Here is a 24,830-nt window from a genome sequence, read left to right as displayed (position 1 = left end):
ACATGCGAGAATTGGATGGAGACAACGGCGCTGACCACACGATTAATAGTATGCTGCCATTTGTCGTTATTTGAGTAAACTGTATTAAAAACTGATTCAGATAGCAGCATCTTGGACTCGGATTCAGACTCAGACTCAGTTTCAGATTCAATTTCAGACTTTGACTCAGGCTCTACAAGTTCAAAAACGTCACTCTTTTCTCCTACTTTCTCAGATCGTTTCCTTTTTGCTGTTCCATTTATATACCTCTCCCCATTCCTCTTCATTTATTCAACTAGTGCAAATTATTATTACTAAAGTTTTAAAACAACTCTTGGTCTTATCGTCTAAAGGAAGGAGAAAAAAGAAACTAATTTTTCAATTTTCTTACTCAACTTTATTTTCATTCATGCGATGAGGTGCAAGATGATATTTTTGAAGTATTGTAGTAGTACTTGATTTGGTTTTTAGACTCGTACAAATGCTCACCATGAATCATAGCCCCCAAACCGTTCTAGTAAGGTTCAGCAGTCGTCTACACCACCTCTATACTCATTTTGCATTCGATCCTCTTGCCTGATTTTGTTTCCCGCAACGTACTGCTTTTCAATAGCTTGTATCCAAGGTTCGTGCTTGATCCAGTCTCCCACTAACGTACACTTTGGTAAGCTGCCCCTTTGATACTGCAATAAAAGTGCCATAAACTCTGACTTTGCACCTATTGTCTTGCCAAGTAATTGGCTATTGATTCTAATATATGCAGTATATAATTGATTAACGAAATCTCGAAAATCATCGATCAGCTTATCAACCAATTGTGGTTGAATCGGTATCCTTGACTTGTCGGGAGTTGGAAGATGAAACAAGCTTTGATACTTCTCAGCTATCACATAAGTACACAAGTGGTACCTTCCTATACAACTGTTGTTTGGTAACCCGCTCTGCTTTCTGAGACTGAGATGGTATAACGAATCGATATAATTGATAAGCTGAACGATTCCCTGTTATACAACACTATCGAGCAACACTATCGAGCAACACTATCGAGCAACACTATCGAGCGAAGCGAGATAGTGTTATGACAAGCCACTAAGCTACAAAGTGTTGCTCCTCTATTGAGCGACACTATCGAGCAACACTATCGAGCAACACTATCGAGCGAAGCGAGATAGTGTTATGACAAGCCACTAAGCTACAAAGTGTTGCTCCTCTATTGAGCGACACTATCGAGCAACACTATCGAGCAACACTATCGAGCGAAGCGAGATAGTGTTATGACAAGCCACTAAGCTACAAAGTGTTGCTCCTCTATTGAGCGACACTATCGAGCAACACTATCGAGCAACACTATCGAGCGAAGCGAGATAGTGTTATGACAAGCCACTAAGCTACAAAGTGTTGCTCCTCTATTGAGCGACACTATCGAGCAACACTATCGAGCAACACTATCGAGCGAAGCGAGATAGTGTTATGACAAGCCACTAAGCTACAAAGTGTTGCTCCTCTATCGAGCGACACTATCTCGCTCTGCTCGATACTAAACTACAAAGTGTTGCTCCTCTATCGAGCGACACTATCTCTCTCTGCTTGATACTAAGCTACAAAGTGTTGCTCCACTATCTCTCTCTGCTTGATACTAAGCTACAAAGTGTTGCTCCACTATCTCGCTCTGCTTGATACTAAGCTACAAAGTGTTGCTCCACTATCTCGCTCTGCTCGATAGTGTCGGATGCTATACAAATTTGAGTATATTTGCAATTGCTCCACTCGCCTTGCTCGATAGTGTTGTACTAGCCACGGTGCTTAATCTGTCAGGTACATTGAAAAGTTATCTACTTTATATTTAAAAATTTGCGCAATTTCTTGTAAAAGTGATAACCATTACTGCAAATACAAAGATACTCATAACTGAAAATACATACTAACTAGCCACAACTGCAAAATTCACTAGACTCAAGCGCAAACTCAATCTGTATATTTGAAACTACAATACTGGTCCACTATCAAGCAGAGCGAGATTGTGTCGATAGTGGGCTCTGCTCTTCTCCACTAGCGAGCGAAGCGAGCTAGTGGGTCAATGTAACCTCTCTTTCTACAGGTCTTCTCTACAGGTCTTCTCTACAGGTCTTCTCTACAGGTCTTCTCTACAGGTCTTCTCTACAGGTCTTCTCTACTAGCTCGCTTTGCTCGCTAGCTCTACTGCTCTTCTCTACTAGCTCGCTTCGCTCGCTAGGTCAATGTAACCTCTTCACTTTTTTCGTCAAATCTCATCTATTTTTTCTTTTCTCGCATTCTTAATAGAGAAGACATAAAAGTCAAATAATTTTGTCTTTAACATCCTCATTATTTAAGATCAAAAGGCTCCAAAACTCAATTGCAATGACAATTTTCGCATATAGTGATCCAACAAATGTTGTTTTGATTATAGTGTTGCTGACGACTATCGTGGTGTTGTTTCTTTTTCTTTGCATATACAAAGTGTTTATTAGCAAGCGATTACCTTGTAATGGCGAGTATCAAAGATTATCCTCATCAATTACAGATAATATCTTGGGATCCTTTCTGAACGATGTACCAAGAGAGTTTCTCAACGATGAAGAGAGCTTGAGGTGCTTGGAAGAGCAATACGATTTTACCAATCTTTCCCCAGAGGAACAACAACAATATCTAAAAGGTCATGAATTCACCATTAACCATCCCCCTGATTTCACAAAGATTCGAGGTAAAACTTTTAGTTTGGACGATGAAAAAGTGATAAAGGAGTATGGAATTAATGCCTTTAAATTTAATATGGAAGCAAACGTTTTGCATCCTCACTATATCGTTGCCGACAAAACGGAGTTGAGTTTCATCAACAACGACTTGCCATATTGTACAACAACAGCAGCTTTGAATTACCCATTACCGGTGAGGAATAGATTATATTCAGATACAATTTATTTTGAAACAAAGATTTTTGAATATGTCGAGGACCCCCATTTGAATACTCAGCATTTCGCCATAGGATTAATTACCAAACCATATCCCACTTCATTTAGACTTCCCGGGTACAACAAGTTTTCAATTGCTTATGAAAGCACGGGAAACTTGAAAATCAATAAACCATTCCCTACACCGTTACAACAACATAGAGGTGAACACAGTGAGTATAATGCATTGGTGTTACCTCCATTACACCAATCTGACGTTGTAGGATTTGGTTATGCAATTCCCACGGGAACAATATTCATTACAAGAAACGGTAAGAAACTATTAGATGTAATGAGAGGTTGTTTTATCGATATGTATCCTGCAATTGGATGTTTTTCAACAAATGCAAAGTTTCAAGTGAATTTGGGACAGAGTGGCTTTGTGTGGATCGAGGCAAATGTTCGAAAATATGGATTTGTGTCCACTAGCGATTATAAGAAAATTGCTGGTGATCGAGGCTTGGCTAGTTTGCCCCAGTATAACAAGGTGGTAACCAAAAATGGCAATGATGGGAACGACAAGATATTGGACAAGGGAGAAGAGTTGCCACCTCAATACAATCCTGAAGAAGAATTAGATTTCTTTGGAAGAAGCTCAAACGATATCGTTAGAGTTGGATCTAGTGCTCAACATAAGAGAATAAACGAGAAACCAAAAAGTGCTGAAAATGGAAGCGGAGAAGAAGAAGAAGGAGAAGGGGAAGGGGAAGGAGAAGGAGAAGAAGTTAAAACTCCCAATGGCTCCAATATAACTGATGAGCCTGAGGAGGTTATGGATTTGCGTGAGAGGTTATATGAAGAAAACATTCGCAATCGAACAGGTGATGAGGAACTGTTTTCAGAAATGGAAACCACGCAATTAATACAAGAAGCTGATGACATTTATGCCTCTGAAGAAGCATCAAAGGGAAACAAAGATTCACAAGATAGCTTGAGTAGGAAAAGTTTGAATGAGGTATCTGTAGAAGAAGAATCACCGAGACCTGTCGAACAAACTGAGAGCTCAGCAGTACCCAATAAAGATACCAATACCACTGACCAATTGTTACTCAAACCAGCATCGTCGACATCATCATCATCATCATCATCTACAACGATGCAACCACCCCAAAACTCGGATGCGCCACAAACGGCAAATGAAGAAGAATCTCATGAAAATGTCACTAGTGTGACAGAACCTCATGATATTTTGCGAGTTTCAGAAGAAACCGAAGAACTTGATTCAAATACCAATATGGGTCAACTAAATGAACCAAATTCAGATACCAATGTGGATCAATTAAATGAACCAGATTCAAATACCAATGTGGATCAACTAAATTCAAGTGCCGCAAAAATACCAACATCATCACAAGCTTTGGAAGCCGAGAATCTTGTAGATGTATCAGAAGCAATAGATGAATCCACCTCCTCCGTACAAAATGAATCTACTTCCAAAACTGCTGCAGCTGCAGCTGCATCATCATCATCACAAATTACCGGATCTACATCATCTCTGAATATTAAAAATAACAAGAAAAAGAAGAATGCAAAGAAATCTAACAAGAAGAAGCACAGAAAGAAATAAAAGTGTGTTTACTTGTATGATATATGATACCAAAAAACAAAAAACAATAATGGAAAAAAGAGAAAAGACATCTTTTCATATCTTCTGGAACACCAATCCTTGTGTTTGTAAATATTATATACCGAATTAAGCATTGTAGCTATTTCCTATTCATAGGAGCTTTCAATGAAAAAGGTAAATATCATCAACGTTTTTTTTTAAAAAACTCTTTATTGCTAAGCTCGAAGCGGGTTCCTTCACATTTCTAACGTTTTCGTGTCATATTGAGAATGGTTCACAGTTTCTTTCTTTTTCAAAGTTTATGCCTCCATTTGGAATGATATCTCATCTTATAATCGTTTTTTTTTTTTTTCAAATACTCTAGATTTTTCAACAATCTACCTATCTATATATATATATATATAATTATAGAAGTATATTACTTTAGGTTAGAATGTCACTCCTACTACGTCGTTTCAACTCGAGCACCGCACAGGAGGCGAAAAGAGCTCAAGCAGCTCAGCTTGCGATCCAGTCGCTCAAAGATGTTGGATCACTTCTATCGCCGTCCTCTGGTTCTGATGATCCCGCTACGCAGCCCATCGACACGAAACCAATTTTTCAGGATCCTACCTTATTCCCGCATTTGAGTCTTTTGCACCAGGGACAGGTTGTAGCCGAGCTTCAGGAAAAGTATGACAAAAAATGGACCAAATTGAGCAAACAAGATAAACTATTGGGATATTTTATAAGTTTTGGTAATTGGGGTGTAAGAGAAAAGTTTAGTGATTGGAGGAGCAATTCGTCTCCTCCATTAGATCTACCATTTCAAGTCCCATCTAACGCTCGTGTGGGAAAACCAGGGGATATAGTGAAAAAGTTAGAACCTGTGAATTTGAGTGAGACAGAGGTAAGAAAGGACCAATTTAATACAAAGAAAATGGATCCCATGAGTAAGGTTCTTATATTTGCCATATTGATGATTACTATGATTGCAGTTTATCGAGACAAAAAAATTGGTGAAAGGGGGAAACCTAAAGAATTGTTGATTGTTGATAAGTATCAGGTTGAAAGAGAGAAAAGGAAGAAAGAAGAAGAGGAAAGAGAAGCGAAAGAGAAGTTGGAACAAGAAGAAGAGGAAAGGAAGAGAAACAGAAGGAAGTGGTATTATCTCTATTTGAGATAACAATAATAAAAAAATTGCAATAATGTATGATAGCCCTTGTATATATGTTTATCTGAATGGATGTTTAATTGATGAAAATGCAATCAAACTCGTGTGTCTGTATACATTTCTTACAAGAAGGATCAATCTACGCGACTCTAGGGAGCGAAGCGAGCTAGTGGAGCAGCACGCTAATGGAGCAGTATATAGTATTAACCTCGTGTTTTCTTTAAAGGATAGTCAATCTACGCACTAGCAAAACCCTCTACTGATAGTGTCAGTGACAGCTATTGTAAGCTACAAATGGCCATGTAATTAAAGACCCTCTCAAACACACACACACTTGTGGCAAAAACCTGACTAATTTAAAATATGCACATGTATTCAATAATCCTATATAGCTTCCTATTGCTCTACTCTTGTTCCATCACCTCCACCCCCCCTACATTTCTGCATCTTCACCCTCTTCTTCTTCTTCATTATCGTCGTCCTCATCACTACTCTCGTCATTCCAACTTGTCTCCACAGTTTCCCGAACTCTCTTAACATACTGGCTTCGATGATCTTTGTATAAATTTGCCGCTTCAACGTTCGCCGGACTACTGATATTAGGATCGTTCAATAAACTTTGTATACTGGTTAATATACTCAGCACATCATAAGTGGGACTCCATCTATTTTGCAAAATATCCAAGCATAATTCACCTGACGCATATACATTAGGGTGGAAAATTTCACTTATGAACTTGACTACTGGGGGTTTATTCGGGTATTGTTCGTCAAATTGCATTAGAAGACGGAATGTCCCATCTTCAAAGGGCGTTTCACTAGGACCTATAATCACTGCATTCCATTTCATCACATTATCGGGAAGTGGCAGCGCTGACACTCCCGAAGGAGGATCTTGTTGCATACGCTAAAGGGAAAGCAAGTTAGTATTTAAAACACAAACCACCAAGGATAGGAGGGAAGGGGCGGCGGCGGCGGCTAACGCCCTAGACAGAAATGAGAAAACATTATGTAATCCAATAAGAACAAACCCCTCCCCCTCTCCCGTCTCGCCGGATTTTGAGCAGAGTGAGGTGAGGACATACCTTGAAGTCACGCATAAGTCTTCTTTTCGCCGGTGTAGACATTATCTTCTATATATGACTGTAATCAAAACGGTGTATGGCTGTAGTGGTTGTAATAAGTATACTTATACTTATACTTGTACTTGTAATTTGTAGTTTTTTTATAGTAAAGTTAATCACCAGTACAATTTTTATTTTTTTCTTTTCCTTTCTTCCTTTTCTCAATAACGAAAAATTGTGGCCTATTCGCGCGCTCGTCTTGAAACTTTGATGGGCCACCCTTTTTAATTCACACGACTAGTCACTATGGGGCAACACTATGGAGCACTATCGAGCAGAGCGAGATAGTGAAGCACAGAAAAGATTTCTACTATTGAAAGAGCTCTACTTTTGAAAACAAATTACTACTTTCTAGCTACAACTGGGGGAAGGCAAAAAAAAAAAAAATACTTTTACTAAACTAAAGAATTCATCAAAATAATATAATACTTCTACATGTATTATCAATTCATAAAACACACACACACGCACACATTCTCTCTCTCTCTCTCTCTCTCACCCTCCCTCACTCCCTCACACTCTCACCCCCCCCTCCCTCTCTCTTTCCTTCAATCGACTAGACTCGTTTCACTCGTTTCACTCGTCTAGTCTCTAGTCTCTAGTCTCTGGTCTCTCCCACTTTCAAGTTTATTTCAGTTTATTTCAGGTGCCAAAACTCAGTCAAATTGTGACCTGCACCATTGAATGCTAAAATGTTTGGAGTATCTTCAGGAATATCAGCCAAAATGTCATTTGTACCAAAAGCAATCAAATTCTTCTTCAATTGAGCTGGAGTAACACCGTCACTAGCAACGAAAAACTCTGATTCTGCTTCTGGTTGTAAGGAAAGGTAGTAGGATAATAAACCACAAACATGTGGTGAGGCCATCGAGGTACCCGATAAATAAGCAGTAGCAGAATCTGAACCAATATAAGTAGACAAGATATTCAACCCTGGTGCAAAAATATCAACACATTTACCATAGTTTGAAAAGTAAGCTCTGGCATCGGAGATGGTAGAAGCACCAACAGTTATGGCATTTTCGGCACTTGCTGGGGATGTATTACAAGCATCTTGGTTCTCGTTACCTGCGGCAACGGCAAAATGTAAGCCTGCTTTGACTGCTGCATTGACTGCCAAATCCAAAGCAGGCGATTTGCCACCACCAAGAGACATATTGGCGGTAGAGCCCTTGAATCCCTTCTTTTGTGCCTTTACGGCATCTTGGTGAGATTTCGCAGCATATTCAACACCTTTAACAACATCAGACATTGAACCAGAACCATTTGATCTCAACACTTTAACAGCAACGATTTCGGCCTTTTTAGCAACACCATAATCGTCAGATCCAATAGTACCGGCACAGTGAGTACCGTGTCCATTTCCATCTTCATCTGCATCGCCATAAGGGATGGTTTTACCCCATTTGGCTCTGCCTGCAAACTCAACGTGTTTGATATTGACACCAGTATCGATGACATAAGCGGTAACACCATCACCACCTTCTGAATCATACAAATACTGATCAAACGATGACAACGATAATGGTTGTCTATGCGAAACTCTTGCTAAACCCCATGGTGCTCCTTTTTCGATATTGAATTCATTAGCATAAACCATTGAATCCTTTTCAACAAATTCAACCAATGGATTAGCACGAATTAATTCGATTGTAGAGTCCAAAAAATATCCCGAGTAACCACTCAACAAGTCGTTAATGTTGAAACTATCAATAATACCACCTTCGACTTGGAAATCAGATGTAGATGCTAAAAACGAATCCTTCAACTCTTGATTCTCTGCGAGTTGCAACTGGCCCAAGGAGTTAGCATGAGTCAAAGCAACCCATTCTTGATGGAAAGAGGCTTCATTAGCTGAGATTCCCTGTTTGAAAACGACAATGTACTTGTGGGGGATGATATCTCTTGTTGAATCAATATTGACGATTGGTGCCAACACCTTGTGGTTCAAATCAATGCCCAAATGTTGAGCAGCTTGAGTTGAAGCATCTTTAATAGCATCTAATTTATCATCAGCAATTTTATGATATTTCTCCACTGCAGTGCCAAAAACGTCAATAACGTCTCCTACAAAGGGAACAACCAAACCTTGGACCCCGAGTGTAGTTAAAATTGAAAGCGCAATAGTTCTAGATAACTTCATTCTTTTGAAAACTTACTTGTGTATATGTGTGTAATGTGTATATGTGTGTAATGTGTATATGTGTGTAATGAGTATATGTTTATGTGTGTGCGTGGATCTTTAGAGTAACTTCTTGTATTCTCTAGTAGTAGATATGGGAAACTACAGAGAATAAAAGTTTACTTTAGTAAAGAAGAAAAGAGAGAAAGAAAGAAGTTCAAGTTATAAAGCCTTTTTTTTTTTATACAAATTCTGTGGGTAATGAATGGGGGGCAAATTGTGTGAGCATTTAGACAGAGAGGCAACTGATAAGAAAAAGATTGTTTTTATTATGAACCTAATGTATGTGTGGCTCAGAGGGGAAAAAAAGAAAAGAGGAGCAGAGTAGGTAGTGTACGTTTCAGTTAAAAATATTGGCTCCATAAAAAGTGGGTGCTTTCTGATAAGAAAGTATGATTATTATACACTACCATTAGAACATTACTACACTGGATATATTTTACTTCAAACTTTCTTGGTCAATATGTAGAGAGAGAGAAAGGGAAGTTTCATCAATGCAACTGGTTTCTTAGATCCTATGACGTTTAAACTTTAGAAAGTATCTAACAAAAAAATATAGTCAAGAGATATCTATGAGTCAATTGACACAAATTTGCTGGATAGCCATTATTTCTTTTATTTTTTTTGAACAATATCCGAGATATGGAATTGGTATTTAACATCTAAGATATGATTTTTTGTCCTCTATTATTCTCTTGTAATGAGATATACCGCGCAACTTCTGATAAGGAGTCACGTGATATCGGTATCGAGCTCCACTATCGAGCAGAGCGAGATAGTGGAGCGCACCGACTATCTGCCCACTATCTGCCCACCATATGCCCACTAGCTGCCCACTATCTGCCCACCATATGCCCACTAGCTGCCCACTATCTGCCCACTATCTGCCCACTATCTGCCCATTATCTCGCTCTGTTCGATAGTGTACTATACAGCTTGTTAAAGTACTGCATAGCTAAGAAAATTGTTAAACTCCACTAGCTCGCTTCGCTCTCTAGTGGAGCTGAGAAAATTGTTAAACTCCACTAGCTCGCTTCGCTCTCTAGTGGAGCTGAGAAAATTGTTAAACTCCACTAGCTCGCTTCGCTCTCTAGTGGAGCTGAGAAAATTGTTAAACTCCACTAGCTCGCTTCGCTCTCTAGTGGAGCTGAGAAAATTGTTAAACTCCACTAGCTCGCTTCGCTCTCTAGTGGAGCTGAGAAAATTGTTAAACTCCACTAGCTCGCTTCGCTCTCTAGTGGAGGTTGTTAAAGCTCTACTAGCTCGCTTCGCTCCCTAGTGGGGACAAATCTTACATTGTCAAATGAAAAAGGCTGTTTTTCTATTTTTTATCCACCTATACAACACTATCTCGCTCTGCTCGATAGTGCAGTATTTTTAATACCATTGTCCAACAACCATTGTCTAACATCCTTCTCATTGCTATTGTTCACGCTCAATGCTTTTAAAATAATCTTTTCATCATATTCTCCTTCTCTACTAAACATATCATAGAGCAGTTTCTTGTTGCTTACTGTCTCATTGACACAAAACCACACCTGATTATTTTCCTGCCTTGCCTCATCAACATTCTTATTTATAGGCAAACCAGGCTTATATATATTTTTGATTAGTTTCTCATTTGTCAAACTGAGTAGATCTTGCATTGATGTAGATAGTTTGTTTCCATTGCCCGTCCGACAATATTCGTTGCTACACCACGAATGTTGACATCCTCGAAACAATTGGATCATGTATTTCCTCTCTATTCTTTGTTGCAACTTGATATTGGTGGGATCGTGTTGCGTCAAGTATAACGGTCCATAACAAATTCCACACAAGTCCAATTCATTATCCATATCCTTCTCATTTATACAATTGACATTACAACACTTGATAAATTCAAGTGCTTCGTTCTGTTGAATCTTGTCAAGCTCGTGTACTTTCATATGGCTCGATAAATCCTTCAATCGTATATTTTTAAAACATTTACAACATTCTGTCGTCTTGTTGCCACATATATACTCATGCTGAGTCAAATTGGCGAGTTTAGATTCCAGTGTTGCAGATTCCTGAGGTACAATCAAATGACAAAACTTGCATTGATGTAGTTTTCGCGGACACTCGTGAGATTTATGATCAACCAATCGGAAAAAATCAGTAAATGTGGTATCGCAGCATTGGTACTGTTGTACAGAGTGGTAGAGCTTAATATGCTTGAATCTCAAAAGACTGGAGTTTGAATAAAATGAAGAACAGCCTTGGTCACAATGCCAATGGGTGACAAAGACCAGTTTGTGAAATGCCACATTGCATCGAGGACACCGAATATTGTTTCTTGAACAAAATGACTCATGAAGTAGCAGTTTATCTGGTGCAATGTATTTCAAACAATTGGGGCATTGTTTAAGCGAGGGAGCTGAGCAAAGTTCTTCTTGGGTCTCCTCCTCCTCCTCCTCTTCTTCTTCTTCTTTTTCTTTCAGGTGGTGGTGGTGATGGAGTGATTCTAAATCATCGGATACTCTAATAATCACATCTTGCTCCTCGTCCCAGGAAAATGGTACTAGATATAAATATGGATCAGTTTCCTCAATACAATTCAATTTGTTCAACACAAAATCCAGTTTAGCATCAATTGTAATCTGTTTGACCACTGTATTTTCGCCAGTATCTACAAACCGCTGTAATTTTGCATCCTGATCCATTGTGCTAAATTCAAAATTTTCCATCGAAACAAATTTATCTCCACCAATAATCATATCAATGTTGAATATCGCTTGTTCATCCAAATTGTCCCCCACTGGACTCATCTCTAAAACAATATTATTAGTGGCTTTACTTACGGGTAACTTAAAAATAGTCGGTCGAAATCCGGGAGTCAAGAATGATTTCAAATGAGTATTAATCTCTTTAGTTTCCAAACACAATTCCACAGGTTCTTCATTAAAGTCAAGTTTTTGCTGCTGCTCACCCCCAAGTGATACAATGTCTAATAAAATATCTGTGTCTATAACACTAGCTACCAAAACATTTTCGTCTCCATTGATTTCCTCGACATTTAATACATATCGTAAACCCTGATCCTCGATTACTAAATCTTGTCCTCGCTCCACCATCGTATAGTACATGTTCAATTTACTTTCTAAAAAATACTTCCAATTAGAGATGTTGGGGTAGTATAGTCTCGGTTTGAGTTTGAGCGATGTTGCCTTGGGGATAGAAGTGTTTAGCTGAACAATCACTTTGTTTGGCTGGCTCAACTTATTGTAGACAGAATTAGGAAGGAGTATTGCATTTTCTGTACTCGTAAACTCTTTTACTCCGATATATGTGTGAGCGGTTGCAGTTGAAATTTTAAAAACAAGTGGATGTGGTAAGCTCTCGGCAAATTGGTAAATTATTGATTCTAGAATTGAGGGGGGAAGGATCGCTTTATCACCTATAGAGGTGATTAAAGGAATATCATCTGATAATTTTTGGGGGTTGGTGTCAACTGTGAGAACAAAACTTGGATTGGTGTTAGCTGCAAAGGTGGAATTTGAATTGTTCATACTTTCATGAGAAAGACATATCTTCCACAAACCAACAAAAGCTTCCTGTAGTTAATGGTGGTGGTGGTGGTGGTGATGGCAAAAGCTTGCAAGATATTTCGTTAGCTGCAAAATGAATTTTTTTTTTTGGTTTGGTCGAAAATGTCATCGACCAAATGCGCCACTACTACCGCCGATTACCGCCGACCACCACAGCTACCGCCACCGCCACCACTAGCGCAACAGCTTCTCGCTTTGCTCCATAGTATCTACCAAGTGTTGCTCCACTATCTCTCGCTCTACTAGATAGTGTCGCACCGCCACAGCTACCACGACCTTCTCCTACCGAGGGAGCTTTGGCTCTGCAACCAAATTATCAAATGTTGTTGAAATATCTCTTCTGTATCCCAATTTATAGTTGGAGTAATAGGGATTAGCAGAGCAAAGGTAATGATTACTTGTACTATACAGTTATACATACAATATATGTGATGTTTGGTATATTCTAATCAACTTTTACATAAGAAAAAACAGTCCCCTCATATATATTAGATATGTATAATAGTTGAATGATACCTCATTTAGATTACTGTGTATACTTAATAAGGACACACGGGTTTGATATAGTTTACTATGTATACGTAATAAGGATATTATCATTGTATAGGGGCACACAATTTTTTCAGAACTTGGCACTCCACAATCAATCTACGGCGTAAACAAAAGGGCTCTATTTACCCTCTTACCAAATAATCTATTCCTAAATAATCTATTCCACCCTCTTACCTATAATATCCACACACAATCAACAAAAAGAGACGAAATTGAATATCTCTCTACACTTAAATCTATCTCTCTCTCTCTCTCTCTCTCTCTCTTCGTTTTTGCATTATTAAATACGATACTTGAGATTCTCACCTCGTATGTATCCAAGGTTTGAAAATGATATCTACTACACATCCAAACTTATATTAGTAAATAGTTTTATTTTTATTTTCGCCCGCTAATTTTGCAGTTTTTCATCAATGACCGAGAGCCATCTTTAACCAACGGACAATAGTAATTGTCCAAGAGTACATTTTCCCATAAGGTGGCAGCACCAAAATTACATCTTTCCACCTTGATAATAGCTTCATCATCTTTTTCAATACCTAGAATATAATCGCCCTCGCCACTTATTCTCTCTTCTGTATTCCATAATCCCTTTAAATTATTATCGTAACGACTCATCAATTTACCAACAAATTTAAGAATTGCCAATGTGGTCTTCTCTGGTGTTTGTAAAGAAAGGATATATAATCGTTTAGTAAATGCTGCTGCTCTAGATATAGTACCATTTTTTGAGCGGAAAAAAATGAAATCAAGACAGCGAAGAAGAAGTTCAGCTTTCGTCGAAACATTCACTGCTGGTTTCGTAAGTTGTTCTTCGGACAAGGGGTCTGCTAATCTTAATGTTTTATGACTAAACTCCAAATCAAAATCAAGGGAAATATCCGAGGTGATTTTGTACAATGTGTCAATGAAGATACTGAAATCTATAGCAATTGGCAATTTACCTACTGATCCATGATTGAGGACAAGCGAAAACGATGTAGCAATGCACAAGAGTATTGTGCGAATTTGCTTACCTGAAAAAACACCGCCTTCTACTGAATGCTCTTCGCAAATTTCCAACATGATCTCACGAAGAACCTGTAAGAAATCACCAAGAAGGTCAAAATTTGACATTTGACCAAATTTGCTTAGTCCTTCCAACACACTGCCCATTAAGTTACTAGCATCCTGATACCTATTGCCTTCTTCATGAGTAAATGAACTTTGACCGGCTTTTAGTATCTCTAAATATGTCATGAGAACCATTTTTAATACCTCAGATTGATACTTCTCGCGTTGTTCTACGGTTATTGCTTGCTGTGCAACTCTTAGTTCCTCTTCAATCTCCTTAAGTTCTTTCCTATTCTTTCTTTCCTTTTTAGAAAGATGAACGCGATCTTTCTTGCGAAGTTTGGTCTTTGGTGTTTCTTTATTGCTATTGTTGTTGGGGTCATAATCCTCTAAAAGCGAAATAGACAAGAATATATTCAACACGGATTCATCAACTCGAAATTTTTTGTCCTTGATTGTTTTGGTCATTATTTTAATAATGTCTTGTGTAATATCTCCATTTTCTTCATCTTCCTTTAGCAACAGTTCCAAAACACGTATCGATTTCACGAAAACAGGAAAGTCCTCTGCTTGTTTGGGCTTTTTGTTCAACCTCTTGATCAATATTGTGAATAGCTCTGAGCGATAATTGAAATGTCGCAATGACGAAAGACATAGCTCTTGGGCTGCTTTAACTGCTAAATTGCCTCTTTTCAATTGATCACTACTGATCTTATTGTTATTGACTGAATTGGAATATGACACTTTTGATAGACGATAGAGTAAGTCAATATAAGCCTTATAGTTGATAACTAAACTTTGCTCAAATTGTCTCAATCTAGCCACTTCTCGGCTTACTTTTTCGCGTTTTTCCATATCTGTTAATGCACGGATCTTATATGATGGAGCTAGGGACTTGAATATTGGAATCATTGCCATTATCGCTAGTTGTGAAGTCATAAAGTTTTTAGATTCAGACATTTTTCTTAATCTCGTTAAACACGATACGTTTTCTTCGGGGTTTTCTATTAGTTTCGAAGCTAGTTCTGCTATATCCTCCTTGGTCTTGATAAGTTTCTCTTGTGGAGTAAGGCTGGCGTACTCGTCCTCTTCTTCCTCTTCCTTTAGTTCCTCTTCCTCTTCCTCTTCCTCTTCTTCCTCTTCTTCCTCCTTGAGCTGCTTCTTCTCCACAACTTCTCGTATAACCTTCTCAACCGTTCCATCTTGGTGCTTAATAGGTAACGACTCAACCAAATGCTTTTCTTTCAATACTCTTGGTCTCAACTCATAATCCTGTTCCTCATTTTCCCAATTGGCATTGCCCTTCTCTTCATCAGCATCGTCATCATCACTTTTGATTTCCCCTTCATTGAAAAGTCCCACAGATAATTGTGCATCCTGATCACGTTTCAACTTCTTACGACGTTCTATATCTTGTGGTTTCAATTTCCTCTTCCCCATATTATATTAGGCGACACTAGGGAGCGAAAAAACTAGATAGCGATGCGAGCTAGTGGGGGCTGTATATAGTAAGATGGGATGGGCCTTACTTTGTAAAGTAACTTTGGTAGCATTTCCTTACCTTTTCATACCTTTTTTTTTTTTTTTTCATTCGCCCGATGCGAGATGAGATGAGATGAGATGAGGTACACATGGTAGCTATACTATGGAGGAAAGCGAGATTGTGGAGCAAGCAACACACACACACACACACACACACACACACTCTCTCTCTCTCTCTCTCTCTCTCTCTCACCCTCTTTCCCCCTCTCTCACCCTCTTTCCCCCTCTCTCACCTCTCTCACCCTCTCTCACCCTCTCTCACCTCTCTTTTTTTGCAGTTCCTTTCTCTAAGTAAGGTTTCAGATTGATGTGAAATTTCGGATAGATGTGGCAAAATTTCAGATGTGTATATTTTGAGAAAGGAGAAAATGTCTTAGATGTGACAGTTTGTGTGCTCTACTATCGAACAGAGCGAGATAGTGACTCTCTACAGTTATAGGTCCACGATTTACAATCTACTCACTGCACTCTACACATTACACTGTACACATTAGACTCTACTCACTACACTCTACACATTACACTCTACTCATTAGACTCTACTCACTGCACTCTACACTCGAGAAAGTTGATTGTCGGTAACAGCTTGTGTGCTCCAATATCTCGCTTCGCTCGATAGTGTCAATAGTGTTATTAGATAAGAGAATCTGATGGTTTTATGCGAAAAAAGAAAAACCACGCCAGAAACTCCTAAACGAGAAAATGCCTACATTTTTTCTCATCGTATAGGATTTTTTATATATTCTGCTATACGATGCAAAAAGATTAGAGATAACTATAAACGCGGAAACTAGTGAGAATACAGAAAACCAGCTATAGAAGGTGAAGAGACAGTGAGCAAGGTAAAGAGACAGTGAGCTAGGTAAAGAGACAGTGAGCTAGCTAAAGAGTGAATGAGGCAAAGAGAGAATTGGATTATATAAAAAAACCCGTATAAACACCTCTATTTAAAAAGATTATATCTTCTTCGGTGTGCCCCTTATAAGATTCGCGCTAACAAAGTTGTTCGTATAAGGTTTCTTTTAGCTTGTATTTTAAAAGTCCTCGATCATGCAATAAAACACTTTCTCAAAAGTGACATCACCCTATGAATAACTGTCTTGAAACTGTTCCTTTTTAATGCCACTGTCGTCCCATCTTAATGCCAGTGTCATTCCATCTTAATGCCACTGTCGTTCCATCTTAATGCCAGTGTCATTCCACTGTCGTTCCATCTTAATGCCGATTACCTTTTTTTTTTTTTTTCATTTCGCGGGCTTCTTTGTTTAAGAAAATTTTTCGTTTATATAATCACTGTATAACCACTTAGAAAAGGTAAAAATAAATCATCAAGTGAAATTAATATAAAACTAAAAGGGTATTATAAAAGAGTACATCTTGAGCTAGAGAGTAACTTTTTCTAATAAACCTTTTTTTTTTTTGTTTTCCTTTTGGCCAGCATTCATTCGCTATAGAGAGTATACATTCCTGGAGAAACTCTGTGGGTTTACAAGCTTATTACCTCTTAATTTGCTTGCTTTGTTTTTTTTTTCTTTCTTTTTTTCTTTTTCCAATGTCTTCTTCATTCAACACTTCGACCCCGTTGTTTGTCGAGAAATTCCTTAACGAACAGACCAAAGAGTTCCTTGCTACTAATCAGCATATCAGCTACATCTACAACGTATATCAAACAGCATCATGGTTTCAAATTGCCGTTGTTACGATATTGGGTATTTTACTCTACGATCAAATCAGGTATCAACTAAATAAAGGATCAATTGCTGGTCCCAAATTCAAAATATGGCCTATTATCGGTCCATTTTTAGAGTCATTGGATCCTAAATTTGAGGAATACAAGTCCAAATGGGATAGCGGTGAATTGAGTTGTGTTTCAATTTTCCATAAATTTGTTGTTATTGCTTCAAGCAGAGACTTGGCAAGAAAGATTTTATCTTCTCCCAAATACGTTAAGCCATGTGTTGTTGATGTTGCAGTTAAGATCTTGAGACCTTCTAATTGGGTGTTCCTCGATGGAAAAGCACACACCGACTACCGTAGATCATTAAATGGATTATTTTCACAAAAGGCATTGGAGATTTATATCCCAGTGCAGGAAAAATATATGGATATTTACTTGGAGAAATTTTGCAAATATAAAGAACCAAGAGAGTTTTTCCCAGAGTTTAGAGAATTGTTGTGTGCATTATCCTTGAGAACATTTTGTGGTGATTACATTACCGATGACCAGATCTCTTTGGTTGCTGATAATTACTACAGAGTAACTGCTGCGTTGGAATTGGTTAACTTCCCCATTATTATCCCATATACAAAGACATGGTACGGGAAAAAGATTGCTGATGATACTATGAAGGTTTTTGAAAATTGTGCTGCTATGGCAAAGGTTCACATCAATGAAAAGGGCGGTTCGCCAACTTGTGTTATGGATGAATGGATTCATTTGATGAAGGATGCCAGAGAAAAACATTCCAGTGACCCAGACTCAAAATTGTTGATTAGAGAATTTTCCAATAGAGAAATCTCAGAAGCCATTTTCACTTTTTTGTTTGCTTCACAGGATGCATCGAGTTCTTTGGCTTGTTGGTTGTTCCAGATTGTTGCTGATAGACCGGATGTTGCTGAAAAGATTAGAGAAGAACAATTACGTGTTAGAAACAATGATCCTAATGTATCTCTCAGCTTGAGCTTGATTGATGAAATGAAGTATACCAATAATGTTGTTAAGGAAAGTTTACGGTATAGGCCACCAGTCTTGATGGTTCCATATGTTGTGAAACAACCATTCCCAGTTACTGAAAAGTATACTGCACCAAGAGGCTCGATGATTATACCAACATTGTATCCAGCATTGCACGACCCAGAAGTCTACGATGATCCAGATACTTTTATCCCAGAAAGATGGGAGAACGCCTCTGGTGATATGTACAAGCGTAACTGGCTAGTATTTGGAACAGGACCCCATGTTTGTCTTGGTAAGAATTATGTCTTGATGTTGTTTACTGGTATGTTGGGTAAATTCGTGATGAATGCTGATTTGATTCACCACAAGACAGCTTTGAGTGAGGAAATTAAGGTTTTTGCTACAATCTTTCCCAAAGATGATTTGATAATGGAGTGGAAAAAGAGAGATCCATTGGCCCAGTAAATATAGAGATCCATTGGCCCAGTAAATATAGAGATTCATTGGCGCTCCACTATCGAGCAGAGGGAGATAGTAAGATAACAAGCTAGTCAGTGTTCATTGGCCTAGTAAAAAAAGAGAGAGAGAGAGAGAGAGAGAGAGAGAGAAGGGGGGGAAGAAAAAAGGATGGAGAACAGAGAGAGAAAGCTCCCATTTGTAGAGATTAAATTCAAGGACATTTCTTACAAACCTTTCTTGTTTCTTTATATATATTTGGATATTGTATATGTATAATTTATTTAATAGTACGTTTGAATTGTAAAAAAAGGTAACGAGGGAAAAAAAAAACCCCAAAAAAAAACCAATGCTGAAACAAAAGCGTTGAAGAAAGAGGCTGAGAGAGCAAGAAAAGGGCAAAAAACGAGAGGTTACCACAATGTCAAACAAGCCTAATTCATATGATACAGTCAACCAGAATCTACCGCCAATTCAATATCCCAAACGTAAGAGGAAAGGGCTATTTACAAAGGATATAGAAAACATACTTTATGCTATGGGAGATACACCATTTTCGCATGAATCTACAGTTAATGCAGTTGAGGACATATTGATTGAATATATAGCAACACTTGCTACGCAAATGGTTGATCGCGCAGTTTCTCAGGGCCGTCGAAATAGAATCAAGTTGAATGATTTAGCATTTGTCTTGCGGAACGACCCGTTAAAATTGAGTCGTATGTTGTATATTTTAGAGCAAAGCCACAAGATTGAGAAGGCAAAGAAGATGTTTGATGATGAGGCTCAGGATGGTACTGGGAAGAAAAAGAGAGATGACGAATATAGTGACGGCGAAAGCGACGAGGATATGCATGGTGACGGTATAGAGAAGGAAGAACCTGAACAACCATTAGGTGAGGTTGTACTTGATGCCGAGGGTAATTTTGTACGCCATAAGAGAAAGTATAAAAAGAGAGCTGTTGAGTTGGATGAGAATGGCAATCCTATAAAGAAGAAGTATAAAAAGAGGAAACCAAAGGAGGAAAAGTGAGGACACTAATCACTATCGACACTAATCACTATCGAGCAAAGCGAGATAGTGGAGCACATTAGCTGCCACAGAAACTGACTACACAGACACCAGCTGTTTGTTCCCAAGCTGGTCATAAATTGGTCATAAAGTGGCCCCTAATATGTTCCCAAGCTGGTCATGAATTGGCCACTAATCTGGTCATAAATTCGTCATGAATAGGCTCCTGATTTGTTCCCAAGCTGGCCATAAAATGGCCCCTGATCTGTTCCCAAGCTGGTCATGAATTGGCCCCTGATCTGGTCATAAACTAGTCATAAAATGGCCCCTAATATGTTCCCAAGCTGGTCATGAATTGGTTCCTAATTTTGGCCCCTAATCTGTTATCAATATACTATTCATCTCAATGTGTTATAGATAAGATAGTGGAGCACATTGACTAGCCTGTTACAACACCATCTCGCTGTGCTCGATAGTATACATCGACTAGCCTGTTACAACACCATCTCGCTGTGCTCGATAGTATACATCGACTAGCCTGTTACAACACCATCTCGCTGTGCTCGATAGTATACATCGACTAGCCTGTTACAACACCATCTCGCTGTGCTCGATAGTATACATCGACTAGCCTGTTACAACACCATCTCGCTGTGCTCGATAGTATACATCGACTAGCCTGTTACAACACCATCTCGCTGTGCTCGATAGTGTTGTTAGTGTTTACATAATCAACCCACTATCCCATTACATCATTCTTTCATAATCATTCTTACTCTTATCAATAAAAACTACATGATACATTACATAATCTACCAAATACATTACATCTCCATTAGACATTTTTCTTATATAATCTACTCTCAACTTATTACCTAACAAGGTAGTGCAATTCCCCCCAAAATCTCTGAAAATGCCCCCCCCAAAAAAAGGGCTCCCCTGAAACACTGAAAGCGATGAAACGAGTAATACATTTCTTTTAAACGAGGGGATAGGTGATAAGGATATAAGGGTATAAAGGGGAATATTAGGGTAGAATAGGGTATATTAAGGGCTTAGATTATAGATAACTTTTTATTGCATTTGGTGAAATCTGGTGAAATCTGGTGATCAAAGAAGTTGGTATGGCAGATTCGGAACATAGTTGTCGTATATGTCGAGGCGAAGCCACTGCGTCACAGCCCTTGTACTATCCTTGTAAATGTCGAGGATCGATCAAGTATATACATCAAGATTGTCTTCTTGAGTGGCTCAAACATTCAAACAAGTCGAGAAACGAAAAATGCGACATTTGTGATACACCGTACCGTTTCAAGTTGATATTTGATCCAAATATGCCGAGAAAGATCCCGTTGCGTCTAGTATGGCAGAAGTTTATTCAAATCATATCGTCTACCGTGGTAAAGAGCATCAGTATCTCATTGTATATACTATGCATTTTCATCCAAGTACCGATATTCTGGAAGTTTTGTGGAAGAATGTACACATGGGCCATCGATGGCAGTTTCCCGGCAAACAACCCCCAATTCTTGAATGCTTTGCTTTTTGGTGAGTATGACATACTGGCGGCGTTGGCAGATCTGGCTACACCAATGCTCAAATCTTTGGTCCAGTTGAAGGTGTTTTTTAGCTATACTTATTTCAGTGGCTTGAGGTACTTGATAATTGCATTGATTATACACGTTGCATTGTTTGTAGAGAGAGAATGGGTTATACGCGATGAGGGGTATTTGAAAATGCTAAACAAAAGGATCGGCAAAGAGCCCAAGACTAGATTGGTCGATATGTTGCAAAATGCATTGGAGGGGTTGAGAAATCAAGAAAGAAATGGTGGAGAAGCAAGAGCACAAGTCGAACCGGCTTCAAACATTAGAAGATTGGATTATTTGACTAGAGCAATCGATGAATTACAAAATCAAGGCGATCAAGCTAACATGGAGATTGAAGAAAATTTGAGAAGAGCAATAAACCGCGGAGAGTTGTTTAATGCAGATGAGGAAAATCGGCAGCAGCAGCAGCAGCAGCAGCAAGAACAAGAACAACAACAACCGCTGCTGCAACAACAACAACAACAACAACAACAACTGTTGCTGCAACAACAAGAACAAGAACAATTTCTGCTGCAACAACAATTTCTGCTGCAACAGCGGCAGGAGGAAGAAGAAGAAGAAGAAGCCAACGTGCATTATAATCATCGTCCAGAAAACGATGTAGAAGTGTTGAATAACGATGAAAGAGAAGTTCATGAAGCGGAACAGGCAATAGCGCAGCGTAGGAATCGTTTGCTTGAAAATCTTGTTTTTGGTGATGACGCATTAGTCGAAGAAGAAGAAGAAGAAGAAGAAGAAGATGATGATGATGTACGGGTGCGCCAAGAAGAAGGGGATGAAGATGATGAAGATGGCGAGCCAGGTGAGCAAATTGATGGCGAACATGGCAATAATGGTGCCATTGGTGATTTTTTGGAAATTTTTGGATTTACCTTGAATATCAAAACGCCATTATTTCTCATGGTTTTATGCGACTCTATAATTTCTGCATATTTGTTCTTCATTTACGTGATTCCGCACATATTGGGAAATGTTTTTGTTTATGTTACCGGGATTCTTCTTAAGGTAGTGGGCGGTTGGATACCAGAAATACCCATTTTTACATTCAAGACTAATTACAAACATATTGATGCCTTATACTCGTTGCTTGTTGAGTACATCGTTAATCCAAGTCTTTCCACATTTAGTAATATATTTTTTAGAACTACACAGCAATACATTGTACTAGAAAGGTTCTTGATACTTGGAATTGGCTATAGTCTCATTTGTGGTGCAATTTACAGAATTATGAATTTATTGATTTCCGGAACCAAACCAATCACTGGAACTTCGAGAAGAGCTTACAAAATTCTTTTTGAGATAAGCTCCACTGCTAAAGTTTTCATCATTTTTGGGATCGAAATATTTATCTTTCCATTGTATTGTGGATACTTGATCGATTTTTGTTTAGCTCCAATAACAAGCCAGAAACTGTTGCTATCAACTTCATCAAGCGAATTCATTCAATTGCAATGGTTGAGGATGCTATTCCACTGGGCATGTGGTACCGCATACATGTTGGCCTTTGCTTTGTTTATTGGTATGGTGCGATCCAAAATATTACGTCCCGGTGTGCTATTTTTCATTCGATCTCCTGATGATCAAAACGCAAGATTGATACATGATGCCCTAATCAAACCAATGAGGTTGCAATTGTCGCGAACATACTTGAGTGCCAAGGTTTATACTGCCTTTATTCTTGTTGGAATTGGTGGAGTCACCTGGGGCTTGAGATTATTGGTCACATCACGTAACGGCCAGTATAATATTCTTTTGCCAATTCAGTTTTTCCCAAGAACAACGTTATTTCTGTTATCTGGTTTGAGCTCCTTATTGATTGAGAAGCAACCTATCATCACAAAGTATGTGAAAATGTATTGGACTAGAGCTTTTGAGATTAGTGCGCATAAGTTGAGACTATCACATTTCATTTTGGGAAAACCAATTCTGCATGAGAGGGGGTACATTATATATCGAAATTGGATTCAAAGACTATATGGGCTGGCTCGTCCTGATTATTCCCGCCCTGTCACTTATTGGGAGGCACAAAATATTTTTCAAAGCAATCCTTCAATAAATGCATGCTTTGTCCCAGATGGTAGCTATGTGAGAGCACCAGATAACGACACAGTTTCGAGAAAGTTTATCAAAAAATTATTTGTTTCTGTTACTAAAGATGACAAGCTATTAGAGGAGATCAAAGAGGAGGAAGATTCAAAAAGAAATGCACATGAAATAGCAAGTGACGACGATGACGAAGACGAGGTCAACACTGATGACGCGTATACTGTTGTTTATCATCCGCCAAATTTCAAACTTCGTTGTTTGGGATTAATACTCATGCTCTGGGTGTTTTCAGTAATACTCATACTTTCCATTGTTGCTATTGCTTTACTCCTTGGCTGCATCCCAACACACATATTTGTATATATTTCCAACTTGGTCTTTCCAGGACTGATGGGAACTTTTAATTGGAAATTAGCCGATCTGCTAAGTTTGGTCATTGGGCTCATTGTGGAAATAAAAATACTTGACGAGCTAGATAAAAGGTTTGATGGTAGCAATAATAACAATAACAACAACAACAACAACAACAACAACAATAATAATAATATTAATAGGAATAATGATAATGCTAATGGTAATGAAGCTGAAATTGAAATGAATGTGGTGCAGCGTGTATTTAATGCGAATGTAAGGTTTTTCAATACATCACCATTATGGTATATCTTGTTTGCTTTTTCGTGGACGTTTTGGATTATTTATGTGCACAAATATTGTATTGATGATATTATGAGCAAATATTGGGGTGTGTCCTTTTTCAATCTAAGTTATAGAGCAATATTTGTCCACTTTATTGCTTCATGGGGGACTGTACTACCAGCTTTGTATTACACAGTGGGCATTTATCAAGTTGCGGAATTCAGGATTTCTTATATTTCGTTAAGGAGTGGTGTTTATCAAATTTTCTTAAATGCTGTATTTATTATAATTGTCAAATCATTACTAAGGTTGTTTATTGATGAGGATATGCTGAGATTAGCTTCGTTTTTGATGCTATTTATTCTACAGTCCTGTGCTCGTGTTGTGAAATTTTATCTTGCATTAAATGACCAAGTGAGAATGGAGAAATTCGTCAAGGGAAGAGCCATTGTTAATGAGGATGAGCAGTGACGTAGACACAAATGAAACTATCTAGCTGTTTTGTTTGTGTCGATTGTGTCTCTGAAGAAATCTAGAGTTATGAGCAATTTTCAAGAGTATGCTAGTAAGACTGACAATTGAAATAACTGAAATCACTATGTGTGTTAATATTCCAATCATGCTGTATAAAGTATATACATATGTATGTCTATATATTTATATATTTATATACTTATATATTTATATATATGTGTATTTCTTT

At 38.3% G+C, this 24,830-nt stretch overlaps 9 protein-coding genes across 9 annotated transcripts; 5 read left to right on the top strand and 4 right to left on the bottom strand. All coding sequences in view use genetic code 12, as the record gives it.

Annotated features, from left to right (window-relative positions):
• Positions 1-2,358: 2,358 nt before the first annotated feature.
• Positions 2,359-4,515, top strand: KGF56_002609 (uncharacterized protein; the record flags this gene model as incomplete). Its single annotated transcript, XM_049323857.1, has 1 exon — positions 2,359-4,515. The coding sequence occupies one exon, from the start codon at positions 2,359-2,361 to the stop codon at positions 4,513-4,515; it is 2,157 nt and encodes a 718-aa protein (XP_049180359.1).
• A 433-nt stretch (positions 4,516-4,948) lies between these two features.
• KGF56_002608 (uncharacterized protein) lies at positions 4,949-5,680 on the top strand (the record flags this gene model as incomplete). Its single annotated transcript, XM_049323856.1, has 1 exon — positions 4,949-5,680. One exon carries the CDS (start codon positions 4,949-4,951, stop codon positions 5,678-5,680), a length of 732 nt encoding a protein of 243 aa, XP_049180358.1.
• Positions 5,681-6,101: 421 nt separating this feature from the next.
• RAD6 (E2 ubiquitin-conjugating protein) lies at positions 6,102-6,795 on the bottom strand (the record flags this gene model as incomplete). The annotated part of the gene is made up of 2 exons (XM_049323855.1): positions 6,102-6,575; positions 6,754-6,795. The coding sequence occupies 2 exons, from the start codon at positions 6,793-6,795 to the stop codon at positions 6,102-6,104; spliced, it is 516 nt and encodes a 171-aa protein (XP_049180357.1).
• Positions 6,796-7,429: 634 nt separating this feature from the next.
• KGF56_002606 (proteinase B) lies at positions 7,430-8,935 on the bottom strand (the record flags this gene model as incomplete). The annotated part of the gene is made up of 1 exon (XM_049323854.1): positions 7,430-8,935. One exon carries the CDS (start codon positions 8,933-8,935, stop codon positions 7,430-7,432), a length of 1,506 nt encoding a protein of 501 aa, XP_049180356.1.
• Positions 8,936-10,320: 1,385 nt separating this feature from the next.
• KGF56_002605 (uncharacterized protein) lies at positions 10,321-12,069 on the bottom strand (the record flags this gene model as incomplete). Its single annotated transcript, XM_049323853.1, has 1 exon — positions 10,321-12,069. The coding sequence occupies one exon, from the start codon at positions 12,067-12,069 to the stop codon at positions 10,321-10,323; it is 1,749 nt and encodes a 582-aa protein (XP_049180355.1).
• Positions 12,070-13,473: 1,404 nt separating this feature from the next.
• KGF56_002604 (uncharacterized protein) lies at positions 13,474-15,588 on the bottom strand (the record flags this gene model as incomplete). Its single annotated transcript, XM_049323852.1, has 1 exon — positions 13,474-15,588. The coding sequence occupies one exon, from the start codon at positions 15,586-15,588 to the stop codon at positions 13,474-13,476; it is 2,115 nt and encodes a 704-aa protein (XP_049180354.1).
• Positions 15,589-17,242: 1,654 nt separating this feature from the next.
• Positions 17,243-18,832, top strand: ERG5 (C-22 sterol desaturase; the record flags this gene model as incomplete). Its single annotated transcript, XM_049323850.1, has 1 exon — positions 17,243-18,832. One exon carries the CDS (start codon positions 17,243-17,245, stop codon positions 18,830-18,832), a length of 1,590 nt encoding a protein of 529 aa, XP_049180353.1.
• A 412-nt stretch (positions 18,833-19,244) lies between these two features.
• Positions 19,245-19,856, top strand: TAF19 (Taf19p; the record flags this gene model as incomplete). Its single annotated transcript, XM_049323849.1, has 1 exon — positions 19,245-19,856. The coding sequence occupies one exon, from the start codon at positions 19,245-19,247 to the stop codon at positions 19,854-19,856; it is 612 nt and encodes a 203-aa protein (XP_049180352.1).
• A 1,103-nt stretch (positions 19,857-20,959) lies between these two features.
• Positions 20,960-24,598, top strand: KGF56_002601 (E3 ubiquitin-protein ligase; the record flags this gene model as incomplete). The annotated part of the gene is made up of 1 exon (XM_049323848.1): positions 20,960-24,598. The coding sequence occupies one exon, from the start codon at positions 20,960-20,962 to the stop codon at positions 24,596-24,598; it is 3,639 nt and encodes a 1,212-aa protein (XP_049180351.1).
• Between the last annotated feature and the right edge of the window lie 232 nt (positions 24,599-24,830).

The sequence above is a fragment of the Candida oxycetoniae genome (genome assembly GCF_023343755.2).
Source record: "Candida oxycetoniae strain CBS 10844 chromosome Unknown scaffold55, whole genome shotgun sequence".
Lineage (NCBI taxonomy): Eukaryota > Fungi > Ascomycota > Pichiomycetes > Serinales > Debaryomycetaceae > Lodderomyces > Lodderomyces oxycetoniae.
The sequence above is the reverse complement of the archived record's forward strand: the minus strand, read 5'-3'. Positions and strand labels throughout refer to the sequence as shown.